Source organism: Lutra lutra, chromosome 4 (genome assembly GCF_902655055.1).
Source record: "Lutra lutra chromosome 4, mLutLut1.2, whole genome shotgun sequence".
In the NCBI taxonomy this organism is placed as follows: Eukaryota; Metazoa; Chordata; class Mammalia; order Carnivora; family Mustelidae; genus Lutra; species Lutra lutra.
The window spans coordinates 110,395,985-110,416,901 of NC_062281.1; the positions used below are offsets into that span (position 1 = coordinate 110,395,985).

Genomic DNA, 20,917 nt, shown 5'->3' on the forward strand with positions numbered 1-20,917 from the left:
TAAATAAGGATGGGACTTATTTTTATTACATACTCTACTTGGCCAAAGAAACATTTACATATCAGAATGCTTTGGGTCACCCAAATTGTGATTTAGATGTCAAGCAGGAGCCAATGAGCAGAAAAGTTGAGATGGGTGATAAATGTAGACCCGGAACAAGAAATCGTGAGGTAGGAGCTGACAATAGTGGATTGACACCTGCTAACCACTCACTACTCCCCTCCCAAGTCCTGTCACCCAAGTTCAGGCCAATTAGTCATCATACTAGAACATAGGCTAGCCACGTACAATGCCAACCTAAAACACTAATCAACCCGGTGGAGAAGCAAATGGCTCCGTTTAACACATTGTGACCATGTCGGTAGTACAGTAAACTCAAATGAGGAGTACAGCTCAATCAGAGAGGTACTTGGCAGAAAACAGAAAGCCTCTTGGCAAGCCACTTGCGTCATGTTTTTTAATGTCCACAGACTTCAACTTTTTCCTTTCTCTTTTGAGGTAGAAGATACAGATTAAAAAAAAAAAAAGTACGGGTCTTTCATATTTGTCTCTAAAACAAAAAGTTAACAATTTTTTTTAGCCATTCCAGGGTCATTCTGTTTTTTCTTTGGTTTGCTTGTGTTTGGTTTTGTTCTTTTCCCATGATAATATGACAGGGGCGGGTGGTGCAGCTGTCTTCTCTCCTACCACTATTTGGTAGCAGTTCTTACTATGATGACTCCATAGGGTAATCCCAATGTACTTCTACCTTCTGTCAGTGTTCCTGCATGTAATAAATATTGTGATTCAACATCACAATCTGATGACAAGTACTCAATCTGATGACAAGGACTTTCCAGTGAAAACATGCTCTACCCCCAATTACTTGCAAAAACAAAGGGAACTTCTCTTAATAGATTGTGGTAGCCAACCTCCAAAATGACCCCCAACAGTCCTCACTTCTTGTATTCGTACCACGTGTTAGTCTCCTTCTGTATGAATCAGAGCTGGTCTATCTGATAACTAAAGTACAGACAGGCATGACAGCATGACTTCCAAGGATAGGCTGTTAATGGTATTGAAGCTTTGGTTTGTTTGGATGGCTCACTTTGGTAGAAACCAATCACCACATTATAAGGACAGTCAACCCAGCCATATGGAAAGGCCCCCAGAGAGAGGAACTGAGACCTTCCACCAACAGCCAGCTCAACTTGCCAGTCATATGAGTTAGTGACCTTTGTGGAGGATCCTTCAGCCCTAGTCAAGTCTTCGGATCACTGTAGTCCCACCTGACATCTCATGAGAACCTTCACTTTTTAGAACAGTTTGGCCAAGCTGTTTCCATACTCCTAATTCACAGAAATGGTGATAGATAACTGGTTAGGTTGTTTGTAAGCTTCTAAATTGGGTGGCAGTATGTTACACAGCAATAGATAACTAACACACACACAATCACATAAAACCCTCACCTTTAGTTCTTTTACCTGCTGGCTAATTCCTGTAGAGAAATACATTGACCAACATTTTCCTTCAGGTGCCCCTGCAACACACACACACACACACACACACACACACACTCTCTCTCTCTCTCTCTCTCTCTCTCTCTCAAGCATAATCAGATTGACCATTTGACAATATTGAATTAAATTGCACTGGTTACTCCTGTAAGGCTAGTATGAGACTAATCTGGCCTGACTAATCCTATTAACATGCCTTGTCCCTCTCTTACAGATCTCAGAAAATGTCTCCATGATGTCATATTTTAAAATAGTCATATTGTTCCAATGAATCAAGGAGACAATCTAGGGTTTGAGGAGACGTAGCCTCCTCCAGCTGACTTTAACATTATCAGTCTGTGAAAAATGTCTCTCATTTGTTTCGATGTCTTCATGTATCTGCCACATCTGAGCCACTTAGTTCCCTCTTGTTTGGGAAAACGTAATCAATCTTCTCAGCCTGCGATGTCTGAACGCTTACTCGTTACTCCCTACTGCCACCTCCTGGATGTCTAACCTGTCGTCAATATGAGATCACACTGAAGGTACTAGTTCTTGCCTGAAGACATTTAAGAAAGGCTTTCCTCTAACATAGTCATGCTCACTTTTCAGTCACTTTCATTTATTTAAGCAATGAGCACTTGGCCCCACATGTAGTAAACCATGAGACTACAATATGGCTTAGCTAATAACTGAGGCAACAGAATGGAGTTTCCATTCATAGTTTCTTTCAATGTCTAATGCTTTTTCTGAAACCAGCTAACTGTGTGACTTGGAACAGATCACCTGAGCTTTCTATGCCACCATTTAAAATAAAGGAGGAGTGTTGACCCACTCACCTAGAACAGGGAGAAAGGAAACCAAATTATTTAAAATTATAAAGTTAAATTATGCCAGCCTAAAAATGCTAAGGATGATGGTTTAAGGGAAATCCATATACATACACCCTCACCTTTATGCTACATATTTTAAAACTTCAAAGCTCAACTAATAAAAGTTATCTTTTATGGCTTACAACTTCAGTATCATTCTCACTTTGTGCTTCTAAATGAATACTGTGACTGCCTCTCTTGTCAAATGCATATCTAAATCAGAACACCTCACCTGTTTAGTATGAGTCCTCTGGTTTTAAAATATGTATCTGTATTTCTGTATAAAATATATATTTAAATACATATTTAAAATATGTATCTTTATTTAAAATATGTATGTATACATATGCATATAAATCTGTATGCATAGATTTATACTTGACCTATGCTTATTATTATTCCTCTTATTTTCAAAATATATGATTGAATTGTTTTTCCAATGTATATTGTAAATCTGTTCATTTGTGAATACAGAGGCCCCCTCTTCTATGGATCTCAAAACAATTCCTAGAAGTGGGCTGGGGGGTGAGGGAAGGTAGGGCTGCTCTTGGGTTGTATTCCTGTGTAGAAGAGAATTTGTAAAACTGATATATTCAGAACTGAGATGAATAGTGAGTTACCTGGCTTCTGACTGGTGGATGATCCCAGTTTTTTTTTCCTGCGTGTGGATCCTGAAAAAAATGATAAAAGCCACGTTTTAAAAATGTCCAAATCTGTAGACTCATTTCCACAAGTGAAAATGTTGACAGCTTTCTACCAAACATGTGCACAGTCATTATCCTTTCAACAAACTGTCCTCCCAGAAACTAAGATAACGTTGTATGTTAACTATATTAGGATTTTTTTAAAAAGCAATCCATCAACATAAATACCACATTTATTTGGCATGCTTCCTCTTCAATCATTTCACCAAAAGCAAATACACACACATGCACACACACACACACACACACACACACACACAGAATTTTCTAGTACTTCTCATGGAATGCAGGTGTCGGTGGCTATTTCATTAAATCCTGTTTGAACAATTCTTTTTTTTTTTACTTCTTCAGCTATTGTTTTAAACTGTGAAGAAACTATGCTATGCACAGTTAAAACAGTAATATGGAGGTAGCAAGCATGCCTTGTGATCCCCAGGGTCCCACAGCAGAAACAATCAAACAAAATACCAGCAAATGATTAGGTTAAAATGAACTGTGGGGATTTAAATTCAAATTCAAATTTTAAATGAATTTAAATTCCAGGTCTCTTCTTAAATCCATCCTTGTCTGTCCTGGAATGTCCTTCACCTACCTTGACCTAATGGATCAGTTTCATTCCACCAAGACTAAAATATAATATCTCAATAAAGGAAAAATCATCAGAGCCCTACATCATCCTCTGCCTTTTTTTTTTTTTTTTTCCTGGTTGCTATACTTGGAACAAATTCTGTCTGAGCAGATCAACTATTCAATGTCCAGTGGCTTTGGCTGACAGACTACATTCCAAAATGGACATTTACTCAGGATGAGGAGGGGTGAGTGTGGGCAGTGGATTGACAGGGAGCCAGCTTGTGGCCATATGCAAACGAAACAGCTTGAAGTCAAGCCTGCCTGTTCCTCCCACTCTCCCATCCTTTTCAGCTTGTAGCCCAGCTGTCAGTCCTGCCCAACCGCCTCTCCCATGCCAACTAGAGAACACTGTCTAGATGGCCTAGCCTATTTTTTCCCTTTCTGCCTCCCATAGCGTCTTCACCTCCCCACTGTGCACGGAGCAGGCACCCTGAGTGTCTCATGTCGTTATTTTCCCATTTGCCACCCCATGCTGCGAATTTAATTTTAGCACTGTGCATGTGAAGAACTGTCCATTTATATTCTTAAAAGGCAAGAGAGGCCATTAGGCTTGTTCACATATTTGAATGTTCCTTTCCAGTAACAGTGTGAGCTGTCCAATTTGATGGATTTTTGAAGCTGCGATCTTTGACATACAAAATGTCATAAAAAGCCTTTAAATTCTAGGACTGGATTATTTGGGGGGCAAAGAAAAAAGCACCTTCCCAGGAGTTGTAGTTCTTGATGATTAATGCTTATGAAATATAACAGATATTATGAGATAGAAAAATACCAAGTGACAAGAATGTAGCACTTCACAATTACTTCAAGAATTTTATTTTTATCCCCTCCAATCCCTTCTCACCATCTCCAACTCTTCCAAGGAAATCTTGACAATGGAAAGAGAGAAGAAACCAAATTGATTCTTCCCTTTATTCAGACAAAACGCTAATCCTATTTCCCTTCTTTCCCAAAATTGCAGATCAACACACAAAGGCACACAAAGATGCTTTACTCTCCGCTTAAAGTTTTGTGAGGAAAATGGACTAGGATGGCTGAGTGGAAAAAGAGAAAGGAAGATGACGAGCGTAGAGAAATGATTGTGTAACTGGAGGTGCTGCATCTCCTTTAAAGAGGGAGCAGGGATCTGTCCAACGAACACCCACTTCCTCTTGCTACTTTCCACTGCACTTTTTAAAAATAACTTTTATTTTTAGAGCAGTTTTGGGTTCACAGCAAAATTGAGCAGAAGGTACAGAGAGTTCCCATATACCTCCTGTCCTTACATATGCAGAACCTCACCAACATCCCCCCTGGAATTTGTCACAGTTGAGGAACCTGTATTGTTACATCATTCTCATCGAAAGTCTGTAGTTTACGTTAGGGCCTACTCTTGGTATTGTACATTCCATAGATTTTGACATATGTATAATGACATGCATCCACCATTATAGTATCATACAGACCAGTTTCACTGCCCTAAAAATCCTCCGTGCTCTGCCTGTTCATGCCTTCCTCCGTATGTGCCCCTGGCAACCACTGATCATTTTACTGTCTCCATAATTTTGCTTTTTTCCAGAATGTCATATAGTTGGAATCATATGGTTTGTAGCCTTTCCAGATTGGCCTATTTCACTTAGAAATATGCAACTTTCCTCCTTATCTTTTCATAACTTTGCCGCTGCATTTTAATTATTGCAGACATGGATACTAACCCAATCCTGGGACACAGTTAAAATGAACATAAGGGGCCGCCGCGGGGTGCGTAGCCCCGCGGTTCGCCAGCGCGCCCACCCGCCAGCCTGCGCTGTCTGCGCCGCCCGCGGCGGAAGCCGGGTCCCCGCCCCCCGGGGCAGCCCTGGAGCCGCGGTTGCCGGCGCCGGCCGGTTCCCTGGGAGACCATGTTTGCGGGGCTGGGAGCGGACAGGCATCCGGTGCCGGAGTTTTACTCCGGGAGAAGGCGGTGGGACCGGCCGACCGCTTCCCTGCGGGAGCAGTTGGGATTGCGACTGGGGATGTGGTACTGGAAAGATGAAACCAGAACTCTTGAATTCAGAGGTTTTACACCTGCAGTGGAACTCAAGGAGAAAGGAAAGAAAGGCAAAGCAATACACTTTGCTGAAACTGACGGTCCCGCTTCAGACAGATTGACAGATAAAAAGTTTGTTTCAAGAGAGGATAAGTCACCTAAAGCCTTAGAGAAACGAGGTCAGCAGGGCAACGTGACACTACATGATGCTAAATTTGTTGCTTTGTTTTTGCTGCAAGATACTGAGATGCAGCGGATCTCTTCTTTTACAACATTTATGAGGAATAAAAATCTTGACAATTTCCTCATGGCATTGTTGTACTATTTATCTCATTACTTGGAAAAAATCTCCCTGGAAAAGAAACCCAAAAGCTATATGGTGGGCCTTGTGGAGAAAAAAGAGATGGAACTGGTTATAAGTAAATTAGAGGCGGCGCAGAAGTACTTGGCCCAGAAGTACTGCATGCTCGTGCTGGGCTTGGCCATGCCTGATAAGCATCACATGTGCTGCGAAAAGGAGAAAATATCAGATACACAAAAAGAATGGAAATTCTTTGAGTCCTTTTATACTTTCTGTACATACGTAGCTTGGATTGTCTTCTGACGTCAAGACTTCACAGAGATTGAGGAAGAAATAGGGAGGCTCTTTCGTACCAATATATTCAACATTCCTCGGAGGAAGCGTGAGGATGAAGAATCAGGAGGGGGAAAGAAACGCATAACTTTTGTACAATTCAGGAGAATGATGGCAAAACGTCCAGCGATTAAAAAAGCCATTAACATGCGCTCTCCAGTCCTGTCTACTCTGCTGCCATCTCTCAGAGAAAAAGCTCAGAATGTCTTTGAGAAAAAGAATCATCAAGGAGGCATCACACTCCCAGCCCAGATACAAGAGCACACGGAAAATCTGGAGTCTGTGCCCATGCCAACAGTTGGCATCTTGGGGGAGCCTCGATGTCTGTTCAACCCCCATACCCTTCTCCCCCTTGAACCAGAAGAAAACACGAAAGCGGATGGGAAACATTCTTCCCTGATAGAAAGAAATAACATGAAGATCCAGGATACACTGAACATAGCTCTGAGAACACTGTCGTCTCAAACAGCATTCCCTAAATGATCGGGTACCTTCCATTTCTGTAATTCAGTCCCCGTATTTGAAGTAAACTACTTTGACTTAATCACTTTATATAGGACTAATATTTATTGTTATCAAACAATTTTAATTGTTCAAATTATTTTGTTAAAAGTTCAGTAGTAGACAGTTAATCTCAGAAACCTCTTGAAAAGCTCATTTTCCTATATTTACTAGTTTGCTGTGTTATTTATTTACTTCCTTGGCTTCTGTGTGACTGTTTAGAGTAACATATTAGGACATTTAGCCAGTATTCTAGTGGACTAGTAAAGAAACATTCTGTGTTTATTTGTTCCTACGTTCATTTTTACTACATGAGAGATGATGTTTGGGACATTTGAAAACTAAATTTTATAAAAAAGGAAATTAAAATATTTTTAAAATGAAAAAAAAAAAAATGAACATGAGGTTCAGAGACTAGATGACATTAGTTTCCCAAGGAAGAACTGGAAAGAAAACAGTAAAGCAGTGTCTTCTTTTGCCTTTTTTTTTTAAGATTTTATTTATTTATTTGACACAGAGAGAGAGATCACAAGTAGGCAGAGAGGCAGGCAGAGAGAAAGGGGGAAGCAGGCTCCCTGCTGAGCAGAGAGCCGATGCAGAGCTTGATCCCAGGACACTGAGACCATGACCTGAGCCAAAGGCAGAGGCCTTAACCCACTGACCCACCCAGGCGCCCCTCTTCTTCTGCTTTTAATGCTATTTCCCATTTTAGTAATTTCAAACAAAACCTCAAAAACAAAGTATGGGAGGCTGAGGGACACAGTGAAAAGAGCCAGAAAGACCCAGCTGTGGAACCCAACTCTTACTCTCGTATACCTGTAAGGTTTGGGGGAAGTTCCTTAACATCTGTGTAAAAATTGGCTTTGTTAGAACTTCACAGAACACCAGCACAGTATCCAGTCCATCCACAAGGATTCAAAAAAATTATTAGAATATCATAATGCAGGTGTGGCAGCATAAAATGATTAAGAAAGAGGTATTCTCGGTCCCTGAACTTGAAACTTGAACTTGAAGAACATGAATGTGCCTTCTGAACTAGAAAAATGCATCCATGATGGTTGTACTAACTAACTGTAGATTTTAACAAATCTAAAAAATTTAGAAAAGCTCAAAAGCAAAATCAAAGTAACTGTAATTTGGTAGGCAAGAGCCATTGAGATTGAATTGTATCATTGTCTAAAGGAGGACAGAATATGTTAAAGAAAAATAAAGTAGGATGGATACACCAGAGGAGGATGGTCAGATAAAAAAATAAAAATAAAATAGATGTCAACCTCCCGGAGATTGGTAGTTTCCAGTCTACCCTGGGGAGAGTGACTGGGAATCTGGAGCATTTGAACTCCTCTGATAGGTTACCCTATTGTAGAGCAGGTATAATTCACTGGACGCCACCTGAATTGGATGAAATATCCTTTACTATCCTTTATTTCACTTCCTCTATGCTGAACAACTCTCTGATTATTTATCTGGTTTCTGGTTAGATTGAAAAAGTGTCCTGAATCGCAAGCACCACCATCCCACTCTAGAAAATAATATCTTCTGTTTTATTTTCATGAATTGTCTGTCTGGGTTATCTACTAGAGTTTCTTTAAAAGTGATTGGCATGACTTCACTTCTCCAAGTCCAGGCAATGCTGGGATACTGATTGATTCAGAGGTGGTCGGAACCACAGTGAACTCACCAGCCAATCTGCTCTTTCAGCAGTCATCTCGTCTTTTCCTGGTGGCATCTTGCCTTCCTCTCACTCCTCTGCTCTAACTTTTTCCTACCTGTAATAGTAATCCGTATTGCTTAATAATCATGTTTGATTTCCACTGGAAGATAGAGGAAAAATTTCAAGTGAAGATGCTCCCAGAAGATGAAATAAAAGAAATGACTCTTTAGAAAAAATTCCTCTAATTTTTCAGTTATTTTGGTAGTAGGAAGCAGGCAATCATTTTCAAAGCAAAAAGTCTCAAATAAAATAAAATGTAGCAAATGTTAAAATAAGAAGACAGGAGATATGTCACAATGAACAATATAGGAAATAATTCCAGTGATCTCAGAGATGTGGGCAATAATTCTCAAAGCAAAATAAGATACAGAAATTTTTAAAACAATAAAATCAAAGATATGCATCCCAAAGAAAGAGATAAGGAACACTATTTTCAGAAAGGGTAATTAAGAAACGAAAATAAAGATCTTAGTATTAGGGCTTGCCATCAAGAAGTTTACTGAATTTAAGATAAATGGCCTTGAAAGCTGCACCAACCTGAATTCCACTTTAGTGGACTATTCAAGACAGAGAACTATCTCTTAGGTCCTTTGGAAAAATAATAGAACTCAAGTGCAATACTAATCCAATAAAGAATTTTCAAGAGTCAATATCAGCTACTTAGCATGGTGATAGGCACAAAGCCAGTACCGTTGACTCCACTTCCGTTACTCAGAAGTATTGCTTTGCTATTAAACTATGGCTTTAGGGGATATTTAGACCTTTCCCCCCTAAGCATTCCTCGTAATTTATTCCATCTGGAAGATCTGCATCAAGCATAATTTAAAATCTTCAGGCTCTGTTCTCTCCTGGTGTAGAAGCATAACTCCCATTAGTGCTAATGAAAGCTATCTGTACATCTCAAGCACTGTACCTCTCTTAAGTGTTTAAGAACCAAAATGTTTTATGTCCTGGGAGAGAAACAGCACTAAAGAGAATCTGGATACAATTTAACAAGGTTAAAATGCAAAGGGTGGATTGTTTTCTGGATGACAGTATTCCTTAAAATGTAGGTCATGCTTCTGTCAAAAAAAAAAAAAAAAAAAAAAAAGCCCAGCAGGGTTCTCACATACTCACTAGGGGGAAAAAAAAAAAAATCCCAACTTTGAACATATACAAAGAATAAGAAATACTTCTATTGTAAAAAAGAAAGTTTGGAGTTTGGGATTGCTATTCTTGCCCCCCCCCCTGCTTTTTTTTTAGAGGAAAGGGTTATGTATTTGCCTTCAGAGTATAATGCTTTCCTGTGTTCACTGACAGACCTTAAATAATACTCTGTGCTTCTTCTGGTTTGCAGTAGGATGCAAAAGAAAAAAGTCTCTGCACTTTCTATCTGGTCTTTGTGGTGGCCCAGAATGAGTAGGGAAACATATTTGTGCCCCCCCCCCCCAAAAAAAAGAGAGAGAGAGAGAGAAGACATAGTTTATCTGCAGCGTACCCCTTTGCCTAGGGTCAGAAGTTCATCAAGTCTTGCGCAGGCCCTACCCTCCTCTAGCTAGATGATTTGCAGGTTAGAAATATGTTTTATAAATTCGTGACTAAAAGCGTGTCATTTCCCACCTCCACCGCACTCCACTGCTGTTGGATTCTGTTTTTCTAGCCATCGGGCTGCTGGATTCCACAGAATATGCCCAAACCCCACACCGAGCAGCCTGCAGCCATTTCCTTCCACACCACCATCAACCTTGGAGCTTCCTCCCGCAGGTTCTCCTGGACAGCTCGGGAGCTTGCTTGGCATACCAAAACCTCTGAACTGCGGCAAGCGGTCTCAAGCCTCCCCCCACCCACCCACCACCCCTTAATGAAACAAAGGGGATATGTGATGCTTCCTGAAAACACAGAAATAATCCTGAGGAAGATTAAAGGATTTTGTCATATTGTGGAATCAAATGGCAGTTCAAAAAAACTGGGATCGTCTCCAAGTTTTGATGTGGGGAAAATTCTGGTTATCACAACATTATCACTGAGGCTGTACGTGGCACAAAACATTGATATAAAGCAACATCGCTGCTGATTAAACACTATTAGCATATTCAGTTGGAAACACAAATGTAAACACAGATTGCCAATGTTTGCATCATGTACCATTACAATATTCATCCTCGGGCACGAATGAAGAAGTGGAGACCCAGAGACAGAAGAAAAGCTAGGGTTCACCCTCAGAGAATCCGTAAATGAATGCTTAAAGTAGCTGAGGAGCTCTTATTTATCTTATTTTAAAAAAATGGTTAAGTTCTCTTTTATTTTTTTCTTTACAGCTTGTAGCTATTATGTACTTGTGATCTTGCCAAGTGGAATGTGGCTGGGAGCATATGTTTAATAAAAGTGTGTGCGGGCACACACATACACACACACACACACACACACACACATTAAAGCAATACCACGGTTTCCTCTGAAACTGACAGATGTAAAGCACTTCGGGAATTGAGGCACTCCTCTATTTTAACTCTCCACATTATGTTGAGGCACTTGGAGTCTGAGTATGTTAGAGCAAAGGGACATAAGGAAGCCTTATGCACAAGAGGAGTAAGAGCTGACAGACAGCCTGGAGCAGTTAATTTTGTTCGTCCAGATTTTTAAAGTGTTTTTCCCCCAGTTTTGGATTTCATGCATTTTCGAGATGCCAGAAACTCAACTGAGGTTGTGCATAGTTGTTTCCTTCTGCACCGACTTCTACCAAGCTCGCAGTCGATGTAGGGCCTACCTCTACGACCATCCAGACCTTTGTAGCGTATTTCATGCCATTATGCCCGTCTTTCTTTCCCTCCCACAGATTCCTAATTCGTTGTTGTAAGCCGCTCCAAATTCTTCATGAATTAAGGGTGACTATAAATGAGTAATTTTCAAATATGCGTGCATACTTATGAAGAGACATAATAAGAAAGTATCAAAGTTATATTTATATTGGCTGAAGAAGTTCTTTACCCTGTATCTGCAGGCATCAAAGATGGAGCCCTTGAAAGGAAAAGTCTGAGATGCAAAAACCTGAATTCATATCCAAGTTTTGCAGCTTCCTAAGAGTATAATTGTATAATTTTCTTATAGTCACTTAACCTTTATAAGCTTCTTTCTTTTTTCAAATATTTTACTTATTTATTTGACAGAGAGAGAGAGAGATCACAAGTAGGCAGAGAGGCAGGCAGAGAGAGAGGAGGAACCAGGCTCCCTGCTGAACAGAGAGCCCGATGCAGGGCACAATCCCAGGACCCTGAGATCATGACCTGAGCTGAAGGCAGAGGCTTAACCCACTGAGGCACCCAAGTGTCCCCCTTTGGAAGCTTTTTAACTTGGAAAATGGTGTAGTTGAAATATGTGAGTGGTTTTTTCCTTGGTTTAGTAATAGGATCCTTCATTTCATGCAAAAACTTACCCAGAACCTAACATTAAAAAGAACCCAAATTGAAATGATTCCAGTTGAAGCTGGATGGAGGCTAGTGTTCCTTCTCTACAATGTTCTCTTTCACCTTCCATTTCACCTTCTTTGTCTCCACCGCTTCCTACAGCACTTCTATGAAATCTAAAGAACACTATTGAAAACCAGTGAAATAAATCCTCTCCACAGACTCATTCAGATTGAAATTATTTTATTCCAGGTATGTTTAGAACAAGAGTCCGGTAGTCAAAACACTGAACATATACAGTATGGGTGTCCACCAGTCAGAATGAACTCCGGCTGAAACCAACCAGTAACCTCTATCTCCGTGTACCAGGGGAAGATCAGTACTGACTTTGAGATTCATCTAAACATATCTAACCACTAAGGATAACTGAAGCTCACTTATAGGGTGAGTATCTGACAATACTATTTAGCAGAGGTGTTGGGAGAAGACAGTGGAATAATCACTACTATGGACTCTGGGAAACACACGGAGGGTTTAGAAGGGAGGCGGTGGGGGGATGGGTGAGCCCAGTGATGGGTATTAAGAAGGGCACAGATTGCATGGAGCACTGGGTGTTATACGCAATGAATCATGGAACACTACATCAAAAAACTAACGATGTACTGAATGGTGCCTATGTAACACTGTAACACAGATGGAGGAAGAGCATAGAGACTCTGAGCACCAATCAGTACTCCTCAAACATACACATCTCCCAAAAACAAATATCAACTTTTGGATCCAACACAGTCTCACTATTTAAAAAAAATGAACCAAGCAAACAAAAAAAACCTTCTCCAAAGACAAACTTCATAGACACAGGTGACTCAAAGTTTTACCCAATCAGCTTCGATACACACAGCACCTAACTTCTCCATCTGAAACACCTGCATTCAGTTAGTTCCTGGCATTCAGATCTCCCTCAAGGGACTTAGGTGGGCTGGTCATGTTTTGTTTCTGGATTTGGGTGCTGGTGTGTTCAGTGTGTATAACTTCACTGAGCTGTATTTTGATGATATGCACATTTTTCTCTATGAATTTATACGTCAATGAAGTTTGTTGTTTTTTTTTTTTAAATCTTCCCAGGATCATAAAACAGGCAATTTCTCTAGAGGTAAATATGTGTATTGGTTTTCTATGGAAGAATGACAAAATTACCATAAATTTAGCAACTTAAGACAATACACATTTACTATTTCACAGCTTTCAGTGCTAGGAGTCCAGCATGGCTTAGCTGGGTCTTTTCATAAGGATCTCACAAGGATGTAATCAAGGTAATCTCACAAGGATGTAATCAAGCCCATGGGCTGGGCTACATCTTCGTCTGGAGGATTGAGTGAGGAAGAATTTACTTCAAGGCTCTCTCAGGTTGTTGGCAGAATTCATTTTCTTGTGCTTGTAGGACAGAAGGTCCATTTTTTACTGGTTATTGGCTGGGAGTACCCTCTAGTCCTACAGGCCACTTGTAGTTCCCTGCCATGTGGCCTTCTCCATAGGCAATCTACAACATGGCGGTTATTTCCTCAAGGCCATGATCCTCTGCTAAAATTGACTTGTATATAATGAAATGTAGTCATGGGAAGTATCATTCCCTCACTTTTGCCATATTCTGGTGGTTAGAAGCAAGTCCTAGGCTCTGCCCACACCCAAGAAGAGGGGATCACTAGGAGTTTGCATTACGGTGTGTCTATCCCAGTATCTAAGAGTGCTCCCAAATTATGCTTACTTTTACCCAGAACAAAAATTCAATTATCTCCAAAGTAACCTCAACTCTCCAAAGCACAGGCAATGTTTTGGGCAGTTTGTGACCTTTGTGTTTTGGAACTGCCTGAAATATCATATGACAGCTTTATAAGCTTCCTACTCAAGAATTCAGTTTCCCTGAGAATCACTCTATTGTCTACATGATGCATAGGAAGTGCATAAGAAAGAGTCAGATATTGGTTATAAAGTCTTGACCTAAGAATTGGTGTCCAAGATGGAGAAAGAGATTTAGGAGTCACTGAGAAGAGAGAGTATGACATCTTAGGGTTCGTAAGGCATGCTGGAGTTACATTATCCCAATTAACAGAGAACAAAAGGATCCTGGGATGGGCGGGTGAGGAAGATAATGGAACTAGAAGAAATGTGAGACCTAGCTGATATCAACCGATTGTACTTCAAAATCATATATAATATTCATGGGGTCCTATTTTATAACCAGAATTCACTGGGAAGTAATTGAAGGATACTATCCAAAACCCTATACCATGTCAACTTAGTATTGGCTGGCTTTGTTGATGCATTATCTATCCACAGTGAACAAGGGTTGAGTTAAAGCAAAGCAGGACTTTGAAAAGTCACATGTCTTCATAGACCTATACTGGATATTTCAGTTGTTGACTACTTGTGAGTCGGTCCCTTTAGGTTAATTTCATGTGTTAATTTGACTGGACCACAAGGAGCTTAGATATTTGGTTAAACATTCGTTCTGAGTGTGTCTATAAGGGTGTTTCTGGATGAAATTACCATTTGAATCTTACACTCCCCAGTGTGGGCAGGCCTCATCCAATCTGTTGAGGTCTAAATAGAATAAAAGATGGCTCTCCTGAGTCTGGACTTCTCAGCCTCCATAATCATGTAAGCCAATTCCTTATAATAAATCTCTCTCTCTCTCTCTCTCTCCATATATATTCATACACATACATAGATAACCCTGACTAAATACACTAAGGCTGTTTACAATTAAATTCTGGATCTTACAGCTAAACTGGTACCAGTAATTGTAAAAAGGAAGTTTTGCTCTTTCATTCATTTGATTTCGTATATCCAGGATGCTTGTCTTGAGATAATTCACATGAAAATGTTTAGTAAACTAAACGTCCTTCAAAAATACCATTCTAACAAAGAATAAAGAAATCTTCCTAATGAAGAAAATAACAACTAAAAATTAAAAGTAGGTTTGCAATGACATGGATGGACCTAGACGGTGTTATGCTAAGCAAAATAAAAAGCCAATCAGAAAGAAAATTATCATATGACCTCACTGATATGTGGAATTTAAGAAACAAAACAGAGGATCATAGGGAAGAGAGGAAGAAATAAAACAAGATGAAATCATAGAGGGAGACAAACCATAAGAGACTTAATCATAAGAAAAAAACTGAGGGTTGCTGGAGGGGAGAGGAATGGGAGATGGGGTAACTGGGTGATGGACATTAAGGAGAGCATGTGAGGTAATGAGCACTGGGTATTATATAAGACTGATGAATCACAGACCTCTACCTCTCAAATCAATAATATAGTATATGTTAATTGAATTTAAATAAAAATTAATTAATTTTAAAAAATTAAAAGTAGGTAGCTTTTCTAATATGTAAGATGATTAATCAGTTATATAAAAACCTACACTATCTACACTGATCAATTAGCTAAAGAATGATGGACTCTCCATTTTATTTTAGACATATAAGTAAGACCTAAGTTGTAAGAAATGGGGAAGATGCCAAAAGCTAAAATTCTCAGCTAACTGTTCTTTGCATCTTTCCCAGGAAATGACAAAATTTGGGGTGCCAAATTTGGTTCATTCATTCATGGCCAAGAAAATCATGAACAAACACCATGAAATCTCAAGATATCAATGATACTTGTTGTGGTATTCTTAAAGACACGTTTATAATTCTTTGATACTCTTCCCTTTAAGAAGAGTAGCCCAGATTCTTTCTGCTTAAATGTAAGTTAGACTTAGGAACTTGCTTCTAGCAAACAAAATAGTAGAATAGTGCATCACTTCCAGAATCAGTTATTAAAAGCCTGCATCTTCCATTCTTGGTCTCTTTCACTCTCTCACCGCTCAGCTGCCATGTTGTTGGAGCAAACCAAGGAAAAGAGGTCCAAATAATAAAGGACGGAAGTCTCCTGACAACAACCCACTGAATGAGCGTGGGAGTGAATTCACCAGCCCCTTAAGATGACTGAACCCCAGCTAACATCTTGACTGCAACTTCAGAAGTGTTCCAATGTCAGAATTTGCTAGCTCTACCACTCTCTGATCTCTGGCCTTCAAAAATTATGTGACATAATAAATGTTTGTTGTTTTAAGCTACTAAGTTTGGAAGTAATTTACATGTAGCAATAGATAACTAGTACATTAGTGTAATTTTACTCCTGGTTGGGTAAAATATTTCAGGCTTAATAAGTTTCCCATCACTTTTAAAATACCTTCTTTACCACAAATATCAAAATATTTAAAAATAAAGTTGTATTTTTAGATTCTCATCTATTTTCAGTTTCTTTGAATGAGTAACATACTGAGGGCTGGGTGGAACAGGCTTAGGACTCCACATAACATGCAATAACACAATGGCTAATGTACTGAGATCTTCTTCAGTGCCCAATTCCTTGCTAATCATTCTTTTATTTTTTCATTTAATTCTCTCAACATGTATTGAGGTAGGTATTGGTATTTGTTTTATTGTTACATTGAGAAAACTGAGGCTCAGAGAGGGCATGTAGAGTTCCCAACAATGCATAATTAATAAAAGAAATAGCCATTCTGAAATTAAAGTCTAATGTCAATTCACTTTTTCCCACTGCTCAGAGTAGGTTCTCTTTCTTCTTTTCTTTCTTTCTTTCTTTCTTTCTTTCTTTCTTTCTTTCTTTCAAGAGAGCATGAGTGCATGTAAGCAGGGTGGGAAGAAGCAGAGGGAGAGAGAAAATCCTGAGCCCAAATCAAGAACTGGACGCTTAACCAACCAAGCCACCTACGCACCCCAGGTTATTTCTTATAACAGTTATCTCCTGCCATCAGACACTTGATAAAAGGTTTTGCCTCTTCACTCCATTGGTCTGAGAGTATCTCCAGGCCTCACTTCTAAAACTGCCTTATTTTCTGGACAGTTTTGTGGCAAATGTTTTGGTTTAGAATGAATTCTTGTTTTTTTAGATTTTATTTTTTGTCCTAGATAGCGTGTTAAGCCTGTCTCTTCCCAGAATGCGGGCTTTAATTTCCCATTTCCTCCAAACAGAAGAAGCCACCTCTCCCAATATTGCAGCCCACTCAGAGCCCTTGGCTCCCTGTTTGCCTGGCAAGAAAATTTAGGTATATATGAAAGTAGGAGTCTTAAGCCAAAAGTTACAGGGGATCAGGGTATTAATAGTAAGGAACAGACTACTTCAAATATTCAAATCTAGCCACTTAGTAGATTTCATCTGTAGCCAACAGGAAAGTATATGAGATCCATCAAGTTTCCTAAATTCTGAAGTTAATTGAACTTGATTTCTCATATTATTTTTATGATGTTACCAACAATTTCATATTACAATGGTTTAAACTGGAAGAGACTAGGAAAATATCTACAAAAAAAGCTTATGTATTAAGCAAAATAGGTTAGTTGGAGTGAAATGGGAATTTCTGAATTCTCTCATTTAATATCTCTTTCAAGTATCTTTTTTTTAATTAAAAAGAAAATACAAGAAGTATACAAGATGAGTCTGGAGGATTTTGTGCTAGAAAATAAGGAAGTGCTTTAAACAAATAATGGGGTATGTGAAAGGGACATAAGAGCCAACTGAAAGAGTTCCCAATGACCAAAGCTGAAACAATATGAGCAACAGAATAAATTTAGTAATGGATGATAACCCAAAGTATAAAATAAATATCCATGAGTCACACTGACATAAATAAATGATTAATCTGAAAAATAAATAAATGAGAGAGAAGAAACAGGAGAATTCCAAATAATTTATGTAGAAATTCCTTAAGGAGATGGAATGTAAGTCATCATTCTTTTAGACTTCCTTCCAAAAAGTACAGTATAGAAAGATGAGGGAGAGTAACTTAATAATAGAGAAATCTGACAAACACAGGTCTCTCAGTCAGTGATAAAAATAGTGCTTTACTTTATGGTCTTCATCCAAAGCACTCATAATCTTAGTCTAATCATGAGAAAAACACCAGACAGATGCCTATTGAAGGACATTCTAGAAGATACCTGACAAGACCTCCTCAAAGCTGTCAAGATCATCAAATACAAGGAAAGTCTAAGAAGCTGTCACAATCAAGAAGAGACTCTGGGGGCATAATGACAAGGTGCAATGTGGTACCCTGGATGGGGTGCTGAAACAGAAAAGGTACAGTAGGTTAAAAAACTGTGGAAACCTGAATAAAGCATGGGCTTCAGTTAATAATAATGTCTAATAAGGGAAACTGGGGTGAGATAAAGAGAACTCTCTGTACTAGTCTCACCCTTTCTAGATAAATATAAAACTGTTTTAAAATGAGAAGTTTATCTAAAAATGTTTCTTCAAGTTAAAAAATAAAAGAAAGTAGGGGTGCCTGAGTGGCTCAGTTGGTTAAGTGTTTGATTCTTGGTTTTGGCTCAGGTCACGATCTCAGGGCTGTGAGATGGAGCCGTGAGTCAGGCTCTCTGCTGGGTGTGGAGCCTGCTTGGGATTCTCTCCCTTCTTCCTCTGCTCCTCACCAACCACCCCCCATCTTTCTCCCTCTCAAAAAAACAAAAAATAAATAAATAAAATAAATTTAAAAAAAGAAAACACAGTCATATGGAACATTTATTTAATTTACATGACTTCAAATGTACATGCTCAGCAAAGATAAAAAGGGAGGAGTGTGGTAAAGAGCAGAAATACAGTAGTCAAATATTTTGAAGTGTTAATGTGCACATGCCTCCTGAAGCATCTTCCCCACTTCCCCATTCTGCTTTCCAGCTTGGATAGCTAGTCTTGAGTGACTCATGCATAATCAGAAACATCCAACTAATAAACACTACTGCTACTCTGAGACGAAAGGAGTCAGATGCCTTCTCCCAAATTAAATCTTTCCCTGTCTGAGGAAAAAAAGATAGTATGCCACAGAAGGGAAAAACCCGTTACTCTAAAGGAAAGCAAAAGATCAAACAACTGCTGGAGGGGAAACCTCTGTTCACACTCAACAATGGCAGCTGCTTGGAAGCTGAGTCACCCATGAAAGACCTCAGTCACAAGGAGAAGATCTTCGCTCTATCAAGCATCTAATTTGGAAGAATGTCAAGACCCTGCCCCAATTCTTCTCCCATGAGGACAATGCCCTACCACAGAATATTCATAAACCTTCTTCTCAAAACAAAAGGTAGGGAACTTAGTTACCGTGAGGGCCTAACATGAAGAGAAGTCCTTATCTTTGATAAAGGTGTGACTAAACAAAAATGGCTTGATATTAGCCTTTGTTTTAGAATAGAAGGGGTACATATTATATCTGACACCAAAACAATCATAAAGTTGTAGTGTTGATTACTAACCCTTCAAAAGGACCACCAGGACAAAGACGATCAAACAAAGCTAAGTTTTATTAGGCTTTCTGCCATAAAGTAGAAAGATAGAATTGATAGAATATTAGTGATGTATAATAAGGGGGAAGTCATAGGAGGATATTTACAGGGATTTAGAGCCTGAGCTGGCGATATTTTTTTATTTAAATTCAATTAATTAACATATAATGTATTATTGGTTTCTGAGGTACAGGTCTGTGATTCATCAGTCTTATATAACCCCAGTGCTCATCATATCATGTGCCCTCCTTAATGTCCATCACCCAGTTACCCCATCCCCCCTCCAGCAACCCTCAGTTTGTTTCCTATGATTAAGAGTCTCTTATGGTTTTTCTCCCTCTCTCATTTTGTCTTGTTTTATTTTTTTTCTCTCTTCCCCTATGATCTTCTGTTTTGTTTCTTAAATTCCACTTATCAGTAAGATCATATGATAACTGTCTTTCTCTGACTGACATATTTCGCTTAGCATAATAACCTCTGGTTCCATCCATGTCATTGCAAATGACAAAATTTGGGGGCCGGGAGGTTTGATGGCTAAATAATATTATATATATATATATCTATATATATCACAACTTCTATATCCATTATCCATTCATCTGTCAATGGACATTTGGGCTCTTTTTATAGTTTGGCTATTGTGGACATTGCTGCTATAAACATTGGGGTGCAGGTCCCTCTTTGTATCTTTGGGGTAATACCAGTAGTGCAATTGCTGGGTCATAGGGTATGAGCTGGTGATTTTAAGGAAAGGAAAGGAACTGGTTGGTAGTAGAGAGACATAATGATATTTATTACATAACAGTTTCAGAGGGATGGGCAGAAGGAGGTGAGGGTCTTAACAAGAATCATGATAAACTGCTAGCTTTGATAAGTTAGCTATTACAGTTGGGTCAGAGTTTTAACTTTCAGGGGCTAAGTATTTCCTGAACCAAGTAGTTAATTTTACTTATTCTCAGTTTTATGTGAGGTAGGAACAGAAAAAAAAATCCCCAATCCTACTATGGTCTAATCCATGAGCAAATATCCTCAGTCATAATCTAAGTTGACACAGAAACAGGACATGAATTGGTTTCAGTTCTCATGTTCTGGGTTTCATGAAGCGATCTCAACAATCCCTAACTCCTGGTATTCACCTTTATGATCCCTTCTCCTTGACTTTCCATTAATCAAATGAATATGCAAAGGCAATGGGACATATGTAATTATGTTACCTAAGATTATAACATCCCTCTTATTAGATCTTCTTCTTTACTGGCTTTTAGGAAATGGGCCACCATGTTAAGGAGCCTACCTGACAAGGACCTGAGACAGTAAACTCCAGATGACAGGCAGCAAAAACTGAGGACCTCAATCCAACTACCCACCAGGAACTGAATTCTTTCAACAATCATGTATGCTTAGAATGGATCCTTTGGGGCACCTGGGTGGGGTGGCTCAGTGCGTTAAAGCCTCTGCCTTCAGCTCAGGTCACGATCCCAGGGTTCTGGGATCAAGCCCGCATCGGGCTCTCTGCTCAGCAAGGAGCCTGCTTCCTCCTCTCTCTGCCTGCCTCTCCACCTACTTGTGATCTCTGTCTGTCAAATAAATAAAATCTTAAAAAAAAAAAAAAGAAAGAAAGGAAAAGAAATGGATCCTTCAACAGTCAAG

General features: G+C 39.3%; 1 protein-coding gene and 1 non-coding gene across 2 annotated transcripts; both read left to right on the forward strand.

Annotated features, from left to right (window-relative positions):
* The first annotated feature begins 5,427 nt into the window (after positions 1-5,427).
* On the forward strand, positions 5,428-7,204 carry LOC125098071 (protein phosphatase 1 regulatory subunit 36-like). The gene has a single exon (XM_047726489.1). The coding sequence runs from the start codon at positions 5,562-5,564 to the stop codon at positions 6,291-6,293; it is 732 nt and encodes a 243-aa protein (XP_047582445.1). The 5' UTR covers positions 5,428-5,561; the 3' UTR covers positions 6,294-7,204.
* A 2,617-nt stretch (positions 7,205-9,821) lies between these two features.
* LOC125099559 (small nucleolar RNA SNORA31) lies at positions 9,822-9,952 on the forward strand. Its single transcript, XR_007127269.1, has one exon. It is a non-coding gene; the product is annotated as a small nucleolar RNA SNORA31 (small nucleolar RNA).
* Positions 9,953-20,917: the final 10,965 nt, after the last annotated feature.

Bases quoted from the DNA above. Each gene is read 5' to 3' on its own strand.
- LOC125098071 (XM_047726489.1), top strand. From the start codon at position 5,562: ATGTTTGCGGGGCTGGGAGCGGACAGGCATCCGGTGCCGGAGTTTTAC.